The 16,709-nt window shown below is 34.0% G+C and overlaps 1 protein-coding gene across 1 annotated transcript in view; it reads right to left on the reverse strand.

Moving 5' to 3' along the window:
* The window catches only part of DOK6 (docking protein 6), a 433,588-nt gene that overhangs the window by 236,936 nt on the left and 179,943 nt on the right, over positions 1-16,709 (reverse strand). Inside the window, exon 3 of the mRNA XM_003264328.3 lies at positions 2,528-2,642. Coding sequence (XP_003264376.1) covers positions 2,528-2,642 — 115 coding nt within the window. The remainder of the gene's footprint in view (positions 1-2,527; positions 2,643-16,709) is intronic.

Below are 16,709 nucleotides of genomic sequence, written 5' to 3' on the forward strand. Positions count from 1 at the left end.
TATTTATTCATCAAGCATTGTGAAAGCATGGACTCATTCATTTATAATTTGGGTTATAATCCTATGCTACTTTATTTTAGTATTCAAATTGTTCCATCTTTGGCCATTGGGAACTCCTGTGTCCCTCTGACATACAGAAGCATTTGTGTGGTACTTCCATACTTTCTGGCACTACAAGATGCTCTGGGCTCGTCTTGTATATTTCATGCCCCAGTCCTAGAATCTACCATTTCTCCAAGAAGCCCTGGTTCCTCTTACTAAAAACCAAGAAAGATCTGGATGCTAGGTGTACTTGGGAGTTTTATTTTAAAATTCTAAATCTTGATGGCCTTTAAATTAAAATTTAAATGCTTTTGTTACGCCAACCCAGTGGGCTGGCTTGTGTAACAATGGGGTGCTCTGACTTTAGCCCCTGATTGGGAGTGGGGCACTGCTCTTTTATCACACTTACTGTCTTGAACACCCTGGTCCTCTGTTGTGCACAGACCAACAAAATTCAACTAATCATACTTAGAATTTCCAGATAGTATATAAACACAAGTACTGCTGAATTTCAACTATGTTTATATGAGTTTCTGAATTAATATATCAATATCGATATATTATAGAGACTGACATTTATAAACTAAGAACTTGAGATGATGGGAATACAGAACTCAAATGTACTATTCAAATAATACACCTTTTCTATTAAAATGCTCTAAGTATCAGGATGTACATCAGAGCTTTGCTTTCAATTGGGCCATTGGTATGTATTCTGTGATCTATTAGGGCGAGGACATTCAGGTGATACCAGGATAAATGAGGTAGAAAAGAGTCATGAAGCAGTAAAGATATTTAGACAAAATTTTAGAAATATATATTTTCTCTAACTTGCAAGAATATAGAAATTTGAATTTCTGTATTCTACAAGGTAGAATCTAGAAATTCTACAAGGTAGAATCTTGTAAGCTTTATAATATTCTCAAGCCTAGTTTATTCTAAAACCAATAGAAAGTTAAATGGAGAGTAGATTATAATGATGTAAATCAGAAAAAACATCTGTATAAATGCATAAAATTGCATTAAATGATTTTCTACTGTAATATGGGATTCAAGATTGTAATCAGATTGAAAGGAGCAATATATTGAATGATTACGTTATTAACTAAACATGAATTTTAGGTCAATAGCTTTCCAAACACAACATAAATAAGATTTTCACATAAAGAAATATAACCAAATATCATTCTTTAACAAATTAATAGGCTCCAGTATTTCCTATACATTCACAATATTGCTCACTACAATTTGCAAATGTACAGTAATTGGGAAAATTAGAAATTTAAATATTAAACATTACCTTTTAGTTTTTTTTAAATACTAGTTTTAATATGAGAGATTAAGAGCCCAGAGAAAAATAAAGTGGTTTACCAGTTTTAAGACAGTTGACAGGAAGGCAGAAAAATCACTGGATGATATTATATTACACCAGCAAGGTTGGGACAGGGGTATTAAAAAATGGGAATTTATATCAATTAACAGGCTTCTGTGCAACTCCAAAATGTCGATTTTAAATGATGAAATGAGGTCAGATGGCAAGTGAAGAGAAATATGCCAGGACAGATAGATAAAGGCACACAAGAAAAGAGGAACACGGAGATAAATTCCAGTTCAGTTTAGCCATACTAAGATAAGGTCGGTGAGAGGTGTGAGCAATTTGTTAGGCAAAGGGACATTATCAGTTTTAGAATAATATAACCGGATATTAATGACATCCATAAACAAAGTATACAAAACTAGAAGGACCATTTTACTTTTTTAAAATGCCGAATAAAATTTCTCCTAAAGACCTAATCATTAGTTTAAGTTCACATCTTGTAAACCCTTGGTACTTTCTAACATCCATTATAAAACGAATGCACCATTGCATTGAGCAAAATCTTTAAAAAGTGATAAGCCAGCTAATATATTACACACCACGGGGATTCCAACATGAAAAATACTGCAAGTTCAAACCATAAACTGCCTTGTGTCTCAATAATGTCAGAGTGCTTTATGAACTGAGATGCTAAAATTCAATCTGAAATGTATTTACTTGTAGTACCGAGAATCCATGAAAGCAACCAATTGCTCAAAGTTCTATTCTGCGGTGTCTGGGGACTGGGGCTGTGCTCTGCCAATGCTTTTGCACAGACCCCGATTCCTGCCCTACAAAATGGCTAGAGACTCAATGAGCAAGAACCAGAGTATTGGTCATGCACTCACCCAAACAACACCTGCCAGGTATTGTTTACTTAATTCTCAAAGCTGGAATGGAAACCCCAACAGGCAGACCACCTGGGGGCCAAATACAGACACAGACATGTAACAACAGGCACCAAAACATCTGTAGAAATCAATACGCTGAGCTTCTGAATGAAGTCTTCTACAGCACATTCTCATTACAGTAGGCCATCCTGTTCAATAGCGTACCTTCATCCGCCTGGGCCATTGTCTCACAAGCAGCTCAATTTCCTCAAGGGGTAGATGGCCAATCATAGCTTACCTGACTCACAGGCAAATGTCTTCGACGTTTCATCGTGAAAGATGATTGCCACCGCATGCTTCTTTGTCTCTCGGGGCAGTCTGGTTATATTTTTGATATTGTGCAGTTCAGTTACCTTGAAAGAAAAAATATTTTTAACTTAGTGTACAGTATGTATGCTGTACGTTGGAGTGCTGAAACAAAATGATAAGTTATCACAGTCTTACATGAATTTCCACTAGATAGTTGTACTCATTTTGAATTGACGTTAGCCAAAAACAGTAAAGAACAAAACAAAATGTCTTCTGTTATGCCCTTAACTTTGGTCACAGACTATATTGTTTGCTGCATTTTGAAATGACCTACACATTATGTAGAAGGGTTCTATGGACTTTGTGCTTTTATTAAAAGCATATACCTGGCAAATAATAGCAGTATCTGGTATACAGAGGATTCTCATTAAATATCTGCTGAATATTGGTTGCATTTAATATCTCCCCTCTCTTAATTCTCACCTGTCATGTAAATTTCCTGTAGGCCTATGGTCCTGAGGCAACTGAAACATGTCTGTCAGCAAAGTGACTGGAGAGCAAGTCCATTGCTCCAAAAGTTATATTTTAGAGCAACAGACTTGCTCTCCAGAAAAATGCTCATAGTGTTCACAGACCCATATACCACTTCTGCCACCAAAGCCCATCCAAGATTTATGCACCCCGGTTAACAACACTTTATTTATTGGGCAATTAATAAATATCTAGTAGCCTTATGTATTTTGGATATTGACTCCTTATTGGTACAAGATCTTCTGCTAGAACTTGTGCATCTTTAATTTCCCCCACAGTCAACAGAAACAAACAAATGTGTATTTCCTCAATAACTCTGCAAACACAACATTGCAATAATAATATTCAATGAGTTAATTTTTTAAAATCTTCTTATCAAGGTGCTGAATTTTTTCTTCTAATTCATAAGATTTCTCATTTCTAGATCCATACCATTAACAGAAAGAAGACAGGATTAACTAGCATAGTAAACAGCAAATATCCTCTTTTATGACAACCTATGATATTATATCTGTAATTATATGATCTTATAATAAATTCATTACCTTTTGACTATGCTTTAATTTCTCTTCTGCAAATGTAGAATTTTCACAGGATATAACTAGCTTTTTCAAGGCTATTTTGCTGATTAATATTTTTATAAACACAATAATTAAACACATGCATATTTATATACACATTTGCATATTATAGTTATATAATCTAATATATAATACAAATATAATCAATATTTAATATTCCTTAGGATCTATTTTCCTAAGGAAATAATATTTTATTATCTTTAACATTAAGTGTGGTTAGTACTTAGCAAGCATTTATATCTGTATTTAACATTACACTACGTAAACTAGACTAGGATCCCCAGTAAAAACACAAAAAAACCTAAACATCACAGGCAAGTAATCTATAATGTGGATAGAAATGAGCAAGTGAGTATGTTGGAATGGAGACTACAGAGAGTGGCTGAAAGTTACTTGTCAAGGAAAATCACCCAAGTCATCAGGTATTTTTTAAAGTTACAGTTGATCATCTTTATTTGTGGCTTCTGTATCTGTGAATTCACCTACCTGCAAAAATGTATTTACAAACCCAACATAAATACGCATGGCACATCTGTGGTCATTTGTAGACATGTGCATGTGCAAAGAGGTGAAAACTTTTGAGTCTCCAGATGTGCACGCTTCCAGCTGAGGTTGAGCAGGCGTTTCTGTCTCCAGATGTGCACGCTTCCAGCTGAGGTTGAGCAGGCGATGCTGTGTCTTATTGTGTTTGTGGTCATACTGTAGACACATGTCCTTTTCATGCTCTGCTTAGAGCCATGGCTTTTGCATTTTTGTGACTTTTCTTGTTGACTACACTTTTAAAAATGGCTCCCCAAGTGCAGTGCTAAACTGCTGTCTAGTGTTCCTAAGTTAAAGAGGACTGTGATAGCCCTTATGGAGAAAATACATGTGTTAGATAAGCTTTATTCGGCATGAGGTACAGTGCTGTTTGCTCTAAGTTCATTATTAGTAATCAGATATCTTTAAAGAGCAACAATAAAACGAGGTAATATAATGATCAGTTAACAAAAGTGTTGTGATCAGAGGTCATTAATTAATTCATTCATGATTTGCAACTCAATGTCTGCAGAGGTTTTATAGACCATAACTACAATGAATAATGAAAATCAACTATATGCCTTACAGATTGTTCTAGGGTTTACCATAAATATTTTAATGTACTAGAATTAGCTTTAGATTGATATTAATTTTATTCCAGTGAAATATAGAAATCTCATATCTACATAGCTTTTTCCCTTACTGTGATATTATTTTTATACTTATTACATCTATTAATATAAATGTTACAAACCCAACATTACATCATATTTATAATTTTAATTATTAATTTATATAATTTTGTATATTTTAAAGAAGCCGAGAGAAGAAAGCAGATCAAGTGTATATTTATTGCTTTTTTACATTAACATTTTCTTTATAATTTCTGGATCTTTTCTTTTGTTCCTATTGACTTGAGTTACTATCCAAAGTCATTTCCATAGTCCAATACAACTTTGCTCCCACCACCTCCTTTTTGTTGTTATTGGTAAATGTATTAGAACTCTATATGTTATAGGCCTAAAAGTACATTATATACATATTGTTTTATGTAATTGCCTTTTAAGTCAGTTCAGAGGAAAAAAATAAATATGCATTTATACTGTCTTTTATAATTACCTTACTGATACTGTTTTTTGGTATGGTTGAACTGGGATCACTTACTATTTCTTGTAAGGCATGTCTGTGAGTTTTCGTCTGTCTCACGATGCCTTTATTTCATCTTATTTTTTGAAGAATACAAGATTCTTTGTGGACGTGTTTTTCTTTTTTTTTCCCCTTTAAGCACTTTGAATATACTTTCCACTGCCTTCCAGTCTACAGCAGTGTTTTTAGTGAGAAGTCAGATGTTAATCTTATTGGGGTTCCTTTGTAAGTGAAGAGCAGTTTTTCTTTTGCTGCTTTCAAGATATTCCATTTGTCTTTGCCTTTCAGTATTTTTACTATGACATGCCTGATGGTATATCACTTTGCATTTATCCTACTTTGAGTTAATTGAGCTTCTGGATGTGGAATGACAGTGGTTTAATCAGGACTCCCTTTCACTCTTTCTTTCCATGACCACACCCAATTATTTAGCTCCACTACTTGCAGGCTGATTTCTTTATTTTTTTAAAAAATATCCTGGGGGCATATATCACTTCACATATGGGGCCAATCCAATTTGGGATCTTTTAAAGTGATAGTTCCTGAGGTCATTGTTTTACATTGGTTCTAAATCCAGATGGGCTCCTCCCAGCTGTCTATGTTCCAGGTCCTGTCCAGGAAACTTGCTGACCTACAGTTTAGCTTATATCTCTCATATACCTATCATTTCCTTTCAGTTGCTTTTCATCACAGCCTCTGTGCTTTTGTATAGTGTCCTTATGCTTAAACTTTTCCACACCCTGTTGATAATGAAGTCAGCTGTTTTTGGAAAGAGACTGAGAACTCTGTTTTATAGTCAGCTTTATTCTTCTAGGGCAAAAATCTCTAAGCCATGTGTCTTAGTTAGGCTTCTCTGGAGAAACAGAATGAGTAGTATATATGAGGGGTCTTTGAAAGGTTCATAGAAAATGCATATTGTGAAAAAACTATGCATGGATTAAAGATTTTTTGCACCAAAATAAATTAATAATCTCATAACTCATAAATTCACATAAGCTCATCAACTTTTGTTGTAACATATCTAAATAGACTCTAGTTTGAGGCTAAGAAGGATAAGACATCAGTTTGAAAAGAACTCTTATCAGAGCAACATGAATTCTGCTAAAATTGAAGCAAAGACAAACATCAAACGTAGGGCAAAGCTTGGGTGGAAGAACGATGAAATTATTGATGCTTCACAAAAAGTTTATGGGAAACAATGTCCAAAGAAATCAGCAGCTTACAAATAAATAAGTCAATTTAAGAAGAGACAAGATAATGTTGAAGATGAAGCCCTCAGTGGCAGATCATCCACATCAATTTGTGAAGGAAAACAATCTTGTTCTTGCCTTAATTAAGAATGACCAACAATTAATGGCAGAACAATAGCCCCAAACACAGACATCTCAATTGGTTCAGCTTATACAAGTCTGACAGAAAAATTAAAATTGAACAAATTTTCCACTCAATGGGTGCCAACACTGTTATGCTTAGATTAGCTGCACAATTGTTTTTCTAATTCTGTAAAAAAAAGACATTGGTAATTTGGTAGGGATTGTACTGAATCTGCTTTGAGTAGTATGGTCATTTTAACAATTAAGTTTTCCAGTCCATTAACATGGCGTGTCTTCACATTTGTTCAATTCTTTCATCAGTGTTTTGCAGTTTTCCTTGTTAGAGGTCTTTCACCTCCTTGGTTAAATTTGTTCCTAGATATTTTATTTTATTTTTTGAGGTATTGTAAATGAGACTGCCTTCTTGATCTCTTTTTTAACTAGTTCATTATTGGTGTATAGAAATGCCACTTCTTTTTGTATGTTGATTTTGTATCCTGCAACTTTACTGAATTTATCATATCTAAATTCACTTTGGTAGAGTCTTTAGGTGTTCCTTTTTCTTTTTTCTTTCTTTTCTTTTTTTTTTTCATATAAGAGACAGAGTATCACTATATTATCCAGGCTGTTCTTGAACTTCTGGCGTCAAGTGATCCTCCTGCCTCCACCTCCCAAAGTGTTAGCATTGCAGATGTGATCCACTGTGTGAGGCCAAAATATACATTTTTCAAAATATAAGATCATCTCATCTGCAAAGAGGGACAATTTGACTTCTTCTTTTCCAATCTGGATGCCTTTTCTTTCTTTTTTTTTTTTTTTTTTTTTTTTTGCCTGTTTGCTCTGGCTAGGACTTCTAGTGCTGTGTAGAATAGGAGGGGTGAAAGTAGGTTTTCTTTTGCTTTGTATCAGTTCCTAGAGGAAAGGCTTTAGCTTAGAAAATTAGTTTTAATATATCTGTTATTTATATTTGTTTTCTCCCTACTTGTAATTATCTCATTTAAAATTATCTTGAAAAATTAAAATATGTAATATGGGTGATTTTATGTAAAATAAACTTAAAGAGGTTTGCTTATATATAAAAATACATATATTGTATATGCATGTATCTGTATGTACGTGTGTGTGTATATATGTGCATGTGTGTGTATGTGTGTACATGTATGTGTATACAATTTGCTATCTATCTGTCCATCTATCCAAAAATACTCATTTTCCCTTTCAGTAAAAAAAAAAAAATCAATGTCTTACGGTTTCTAAGAATTAATACTCTGGAGAGAAATATAAGTTTTTTAGGAAGAGTGATTCACATATTGTATTTTAAGCACATTAAAGCACGTTCTGAAATAAAGCTTAACTTTTTAATTTTTAAATGATTAATGGAATCAAGCGACATTTAAAACAAACTTTATTACAACAAAATAAATTGAAGTTATGTTTGAAAAGATATACCATTTTCAAATGCTACTAATTTTACCTGAACAAAGGATCTTAATGAAAATTATGTGTGCCTTAAGAATTTATATAAAAAGGTAAACACAAGAATGATATACGGTTAAACTACATTACATATAATAGCTAGCTGTACCATATTATGAAAACATTTATAAATCTGTTTGAGAACCTTTTCCAAAGGTTTTTACTTGCAAATATAAAAGTATATTAGAACAGATATTATGATTTCTATTTTTTTGTCCTCTTATAATAAAAATTGACAAAATAAGCTAATGGGTAGCCTAGCAAAATGCAGCAAACCCCAGGGATTTTCTAACTTCAGTGCCTTAGGCAATCTGACAGATGATGTAGTTCAAACGAAGTGTTTGCTCTTCTGTAAAATTTACATTTAGAAATGCAGACAGCTTTTTCAAGCCCACATTGTTACAGTAGTTTTTGGAATAATGCAAGCTTTTTCATTGTTGATCAACAGTGTGATGTTATCCACTTCAGTATGTACCCTAAGAAATTAAACAGATACCAGAAAAGAAAAACATAATGAAGAGTATCAAATTCTACTTTTCTCTTTCTTTTTTTTTGTTTTTTCTTTTAAGAGACAGGGCCTTGTTCTGTGGCCCAGGCTGGCGTGAGATGGTGAGATCACAGCTCACTGCAGCCTCAAACTCCTGGGTTCAAGCAATCCTCTTGCTTCAGCCTTCCAAGTAGCTGGGACTACAGGTGTGTGCCACCATGCCCAACTAATTTTTTTAATTTAAATTTTTTGTAGAAATGGGGTCTCTCTATGTTACACAGTCTGGTCTTAATTAAACTCTTGGCCTCAAGCTATCTTCTAGCCTTGGCCTCTCAGAGTGCTGGGATTACAGGCATGAAATCCATGATGCCACTGTGCCTAACCAAATTCTACTTAAAAAAAAAATTTGGACCATGAAAATTGAGGACAAGATCTAATGTATTTGAATATCTTATCTTCATTTCTTTTTTTACTGTCAATACTATATGGATTGACTATCATGGGAAACTCTGTATTTACTTACATAAAGAAAGCTTTTAAAATAATTTCTAAAATGTTTTAAAATTATGTTGTTATTAGTCTAAAACCTGTCAACATAACATAAAAAAATTATCATTTATTAAAATTGTGAAATCCTTGAGCTTTTCAATATCAGTAAATTATTGCATCATTAAAAAATATGTACTTTTAAATTATTGATTTTTCACATGGCTGTAAAAGCATAAAGTACTGATTAAAGTTTAATAAAAGCATTAAACTTAATTATTTTAAATAAATATGAAGTTGACTGAATTGAATTGAAGGAAAAATTACTTGAAAATAATTCAGGTTGTTCACATCCAAATCAATACATTCCATGATGAAAAATTTAAAATATTAAGGTCTGATAAATGACAAGACTAATGCCTAAGTATAAAATTACCTAAATGACAACACTGCTAACAGATGTTATTTAATTTTCATTTTAAAGAGAAATCCCTAAGCAATTCACGGTTCTAGTAGAGACAAAGATGAAATACATGACCTTGTTTTTGTAGGATTTCATAATTTATTTGAAGTAGGAAAATAAAAAGTAACTCTAGTAAACCCTATGAAAGAAGGAAAAATCAGAATTAAGGGAGCAGAGAGGAAGAAAGATCTTTATTTTAATTTGTGGGTTCTGCCTCTTCTTTGTAGACATGACACTTGGATTTTAAAGGGTTAAGTTTTAAAAAAAAAGAAAAAAGAAAAACAAAAGCCACCAACTCCCAAACCTTACTCTTACCCAACTTTATTCATGTGGGTTATATCTGTTAGTGATTTCCATAAGACATATGAGAACTTATACATTCTTAAATATTTTTTATTATGTGTTTAAAGAAATAATAAACAAATTAATACCAACACAAATAGCATTTTAAAATGAAAATAATTCCCAAATAGTATGAAAAGTGGCAGCGTTTTTGCATTTTTCCAAAACTCAAATATCTGGCTTAATACAACACAGCTTAATACTCATATCTGCTTCTGAATTTAATCTGTTTAATATGTTTTGATTAAGAACATATGAAGAAAATAAGGCCTTATGCAGACATGAACTTGTCAACTAACCTATATTAGTCTCCTTTGATTCTCTCTCCAAGCTCAGCAAATGTTTTATTGAAGGTTATTGCAACAGGGAGTCTGATACCTTGTCACATGCCCTTCCTACTACTAAAATTCATAGGTCTAGTTTCAACTTTTAATGAGTCTTTTATCCATTGTGGTTTTGTATCATCTTGGACTGATCACTGGGGAAATATTGATTTACTCAGTTATGCAAACCTTCCAAATATTGACATTATTTTATTATACATATTTTAAAAAAATATTTAATGTCAACCTTAGTCTCTTCAGAAAAGTCCAGTTTTGAGAAGTTGTCAAGTTCAAAAATGCAGATAAAAGATTCCCAAATTTTAATTTTTACTTGCAAGCTTAAATTTTCAAATTTTCAGTAAGCACTCAGTTGTTTTCCTTGATGAGACTCCCTTAGTTCATTTTTGAGAACATATGTGACAAACACCAAAGTCTGAATGACCGCAGTTTGTCTGTCAGTCATTCTTTCATTAAAATAGCTGTTTTTTTCTTTAAGTAATTATTAGGCTTGTAACTTCAACCATCACACATGTGCTCTCCTCAAGACAGCCATCACACATCAGTACACAGCAGAAGTGACCTATGAGTTCTATTTATTTTGTCAAGTAGAATATTAAAAAGACACACTTGGAAGTCTAGACTTAAAATTAGTATTTCTTACTACTTCATCAAGGACATACTTAAGTAAAATGAAGATAAAATTGGCATGTTTATTTGTGTGTTTACTTATTTAGGTAACTGCATGATTGTAAAAAATGTAACTGCTACTATTGTTTGGAGCCTCTGCCTTGATGAATGTTATAGTTTTAATTACTACAGCAAATGCACCAAAACAGAGTGAAAATGAAAACAGTAGAAAAGACAAGTAACACAGAAGCATTATGATGAAAGGGTGTTGTTTACACGGACCACTCTGAGATCCACTCTTCCATATATAACCTCCTCCTGGACCCACAACATCTGTTCTGTCATGAAATTTTGTCAGTTCTACTTCTTGAACATTCTCCTACCTATTCCTTCCTCTTCACATTAGTGACTCATTTAAACCCTCACTCTTCCTCTTCCGAAATATTTTCATCATGTTCCCATCAGCCTCCATGCTCCTCACCTTTCATTTTCTTGATCACACTGTTTTCAGACTAGTATTTCTTAACCGTACATTTAATCACGCCCCTCAAGGACTTAAGCCTATTTAATAACATCTTAAAAATGAAATTTTCAGTCTTTAGCAAGAACTAGAAGGCTTTCCATGATTTAGTTGCTACCTGCACATCTAATCTCATCTTTTTCCAACTCTCAGTACAAGCTAAGTTCCAGCCGTATACGACGTCTTTCAATTTTCCTGAATAAAAAGCATGCTATTTAAAGGTTAGGAAGCTTTTCACAAAATAATCCGCTTGGAGTATGCTGATCTCGCATATTTCTATCAAACTAACAATCATTCTTCAAGACCAATGGGCAGGTCTTCCCTGAGTGACTCATGCAGAGTTCATAATTCACTCCTGGACAGACCTTTTCTCTAGAACTTGGCAATTTGATCTAAACTCAGATGCCTCTGGCTCATTATGAAATCTGTTTGTGTTCTTATGCAGGACACAGTAAGTAAAGATAGTTAATTTTCATTCATTAATGTCATTTACTTAGTTCTTTGCATACCTAGACTTCAACGTAGGATTTATTTACTTATTCATTTGTGAGTTTTGACAGTGTGCTGTTTACTGTGAAGACCACTAGGCATTTATTAAGTGATTATTCCTTTCACAGCCTATGGGAGAAGACAAGACTGAAGAATAGGATTTATTCTCTTGGGGTATATGCTGTGAGAGGGAGGGCATATTTAGATATTTTAGGACTTATAAATAGAAGAACAAACATCAGAGAGAAACTTTGCTTCAATTTTAGTTCAAAAAGGTTAATAAGATTTTACTTGTTCCACCATTACTAGCATTTAAGTGGAGGTATATGATACGGGCTTAAGGACATAGCGATATTTTCTCCAGTTAAGCCCAAGTTTTTCAGTTATTTTATTTACATGCTCGGTAACATTTGGAATATATAAATTATATTTTACTGCGCGTTTTAAAAACATCATGCTATTTATTTTATGCATCTTTTCTTTTAGCCTAACTGTGCAAATTAAGTGGAATATTACCACTCAATGCAGATCTTACTCACTACAATAGCATTTACACTATTTACTACATACATAAATAGGCAAAACCCCATATTTACTATAATTATTAGTTTTAATGTGCCTCTTTTCAGCTTGCATCATGATAATTGAGATTAGATTATCTGCCCATTAAAGCACTAACATTCTTCTTCTTTAAAACTATCTTTTGAAAAGTGAAATTACTTTCTAGACTTTTTAAAGTAGAGTCAAATGAATTAGAACATAAACTTTACTATTCTTTCATACTAATCTTACTAATAATTCTTATTAATCTGAGTATTTTACTAATCTCCTACAGTTGTTTTAATTAAGTCAAAGATTTTACTTTTGAGAGTAAAATAGTACCTTTTAGGAGCAAGTTTAATACAACTTCGCTTTATTAGGATGGAAAAATATTTATTTTCTACTAAGAAAAGAAAATGAAAATTTTACTGCATTTTCATTATTACAATAAATATAGGTTAATCTCTCTATGCTTGAATCCTAAGCTTTCATAACAATAATTTAAATATTTGTATTACCTCATACATTATATGCTTCAATATCTGGATCATGAAATTTGCATAGAAATTTTACTATTCCTTTTTTCCAACTAAATTTATATCAATTTTCCAGTAGCTGCTTCCTTATATTTGCCTCCTGTTGCTGATAAAAATGAATGTGTACAACAAAAGAAACCAATTTAATTCATTCTTAAAGCTACCTGTGACAGACATGTGCTCTGACACAATTCTCCCATGGCTCACCACTTGACTATCCCAATATGTTTATTATTAATAATTACAAGCTTAATCTTTTACATCTTTGACATAAACCACATTATGAAATGCCTCATCTAAAAATGAATTATATCAATATAATTATATCCATAATTATATTAGAATTAAAATTAACTGTAATACTCCACTGGCTGTCTACTCAACCTCCAGCTCCAATTCCTTCATTCTTACCAGAACCTGATTTTGTTCAGTTATCTGCCCCTCCAACAAGCAGCCAGTGTGTGTCCTGGTGGGAATCTCTCAGCACTAGTATCTTGGTACAACTCATTATTCCAAGGGTAAAGTTTCCTTGCTTGTGATTAGTTTAGAAAAGGGAATATGAGCCACATATGGCTAATGTGATGTGAATAGAAGTCTCCTAGTGGTAGCTTCATGATAAAACCAGCCTTCCTCTCTAGTGCTGCTGTCCTATCTGAATGTCATAACTAAGAAACGCTACAGCTGCCACTCTACTAAACAGGATGAGGCAATCCTAAGGATGGAAGAACACAGACAGAGGAAAAACATACATGTTTTAATTGTTTAGCAAGAGTTACTGAATCAAGCAACCTTGAAGGCAGTTTCTTTTTTCTGTTATAATATGTAATAATGTACATTTGAAACTTGCTTGCATTGGGTTTCTGCTATTCGCAGTCCCTAAAACTTCTAACTGATAAAGCAAGCTTAGAGTGGAGCTTGCCTCATTTTACAAATGGCAAAATGGCTAATGTGATTTTGGTCTCTATCATACAGTTAGTTAAAGTCATAGAGAGAATAAGGGCCAAATTTCTTAGTTCTCAGGCTAGTACACTTTTTCCACCAATTCATGCAATAGCCATTATTCTGAAAGTCATGTGATTTATCATTGGTAAATATCAGCTAAACAAGAAGTTATTACAGAGAAGATTTCAACTATAAAAGAGACTCAAATTGCAGGGATGATGAAAAGAAGCCCAGAAAAAGCTAATTACCTTATTATGCATACATTATTATGAGATTGTCTATTATAAAACAGAAAGACAATCTATATTCAAGTCTGGGAAATATAGAAAATCAGTATATAGAAATAGAGGCACTGAGGTAGAAAATCTTTGCACTTACTTCTCCTCTGTGTGTGTCTGTGTGCGTGTGTGTTTAAATTTACCACGTCTAATAATATGCTCCACTGACTCCAAAAACAAAAATTCACAAAACAACTCAGTCAGTTACGACATCGCTCTTACTTTGAGAGCTGCAATTTTACTACACAGATATTATCAGATATTATACAGCTACTATGGCTTTACCTAGTAGATGGACAAACTTATATCTCTTCATTATTGTAATGGGTTGCACAGGGGCCCCTGGGAAGATATGTCCAAGTCCTAGTCCCCTAGAACCTGTGTATGTGCCCTTATTTGGAAAAAGGGTCTTTGTAGATGTAATTAAGTTAAGGACCTTGGGAGGACATGATTCTAAATTTAGTGTAGGCCTTAAATCTAATGACAAGTGTCTTCACAAGAGATGAGCAGAGGGAGATTTGAGACAAAGACACAGGGAGATGGCCCTGAGAAAGTGGAGGCAGAGATGGAAGTTACGCTGCACTAACCAAGGAAGACCTGGAACCACCGGATGCTGAAAAATGCAAGCAAGGAGACTCCCTTGGAAGCTTTGGGAGAGTGTGGCCCTGCAGACACCTTGATTTCTGACTTTTTGGCATCCAGAACTGTAAGAGAATAAATTTCTGTGTTTTTAAGCCACCAAGTTTTTGGTAATTTGTGAGGCCAGTCCCAATTACTACAATGACACAGATTATGAGAAGATAAGCAGTGCCGTCTGTATTAGAGTTAGTTATTACATGAACGTAAAATAGAAGGACAAACATGAAAATTTTCTATGTAGCCCCATTTCTCCAGTAAGATATTTGTTTCTTTAAATGCAAGGGATACAGCCCTGCTTATTTAGTGTCACATGAAGGCATTAAATATGCTTTTCTTTGTTATTCTTTATTTATTATTTATTTTTGATTACTAAGAAGTCCACACAGCTCTCTAATGTGCCTCCCCCAGAGGCTGGGCAGGTGATTGATGGGTAGCCTGTGGGTGGTGAAGTTCCATTCGGGCAAGAGCTCCTTGTCAACGAGCCTTGTCAGCATCGGGGCCCCAGGAGGAAATGCAGGGAAAAGGCAGCTAAGCACAAAGCCTCTCTTTGGAAAAATAATTTATTGCTATCTGATGGGGGCCACAGCAAGCAGCACAGCTGACCCGTTACTGAGCTGGTGAGCTCTTCATCTGCCCTCTGGGGCTACCTCCTCTCCACTGGGAAACTAGCCAGTAGGGTCTGAGGACATCCACCTGCAGAAGAGGTCATTCAAACGTTCAGATGGGAAGTCCTGAATGTTTCAGAGGGTATGGCTTGCTCTGTTCTTCGTAACCAATCATAGTTTATTTTATTTATTTACTTTTTTCTGGTTTAAGCACATTAACAGGGAAGAAAAGAGTAGCACGGCAGAGGGCCTGCTGTCAACCTGAAATGCTCGGCTGAATGACCCTGGAGAAGACAGCCAGTGGGTCCACTCTTGCCTGTAATAAAATTATGAAGAGTCTCCAGGTCACCCTCTTCAAACAGATAAAACATTTCTTTGTCAAAAAGCTCCTTTATACTCCTGTGGTCTATCATCATGAACTTGGGATTTTCACAAAGATCTTGAGAAAATACGTGGCTAATATTTAAGCAAGTCATTATGCTAGTTGTGGTTTTCTGTAACTGCTTCTCATTGGCATTTCTGGAATCAAAACAGGGTTGTTTACTCGTTTAATAAAGAAGTTCGCTGTTTACTGCACACATCTGACAGCTGGGAAGAACTACCATGAGTTGGCCAGGATTGCTGACCTACCATTATATATAAGACAGAAAATATAGAAAGATCAAGTTCTGGTGGCATGAAAAAAACTGACAACAGCTTGAGAGATCATTGCCTTAAAAACGTTGTTGCAGCTGTTCAAAAGATACAAGGCTATGATTAGGGACAGATTGCTGACATACATCAACTTTTAAAAGTGTCACAAGCTGGGTTCTAAGTGGAAATAAAAATGGAAAAGCTTAGGAGAAACTGCTTGCCTGTGATGACATTGTATCAGTCTATGAATATTATTCAAGTTCAAATCATGGACAACCCATTCAACTTAGTTCTCAGGCAAGATTACATGGACACTAAAAGCAGTACAGTGTATCCCTACACACAACCCTAACTGGTTTTGGAAGCACATGACTTTTGTCCAGTAAATTATATTGTCCAGTGAAGGAAAAAAACACATTAAATTTAATCACAGGTGACAAAATTATCCGACAAGGAAGTTAAGCAGTAAACCTATCACTCTCATAAGCAAAGATATGGAAGCTACATGAAATTAAAAAATGGTTAAGCTATTTTATGTTATCTGTGTGGCCCTATATACACACATCCACTATCAACAGCAAACAAAATAGACACCTTCCTTCTAGCACATTTGGAATATTTGTGAAAACTGAAAAGATGGTGATAAAAAAAGTCTTAGTAAATTCAAAAGAACAAAATTATACAAATTATATCCT

This window comes from Nomascus leucogenys, chromosome 4, assembly GCF_006542625.1.
Source record: "Nomascus leucogenys isolate Asia chromosome 4, Asia_NLE_v1, whole genome shotgun sequence".
In the NCBI taxonomy this organism is placed as follows: domain Eukaryota; kingdom Metazoa; phylum Chordata; class Mammalia; order Primates; family Hylobatidae; genus Nomascus; species Nomascus leucogenys.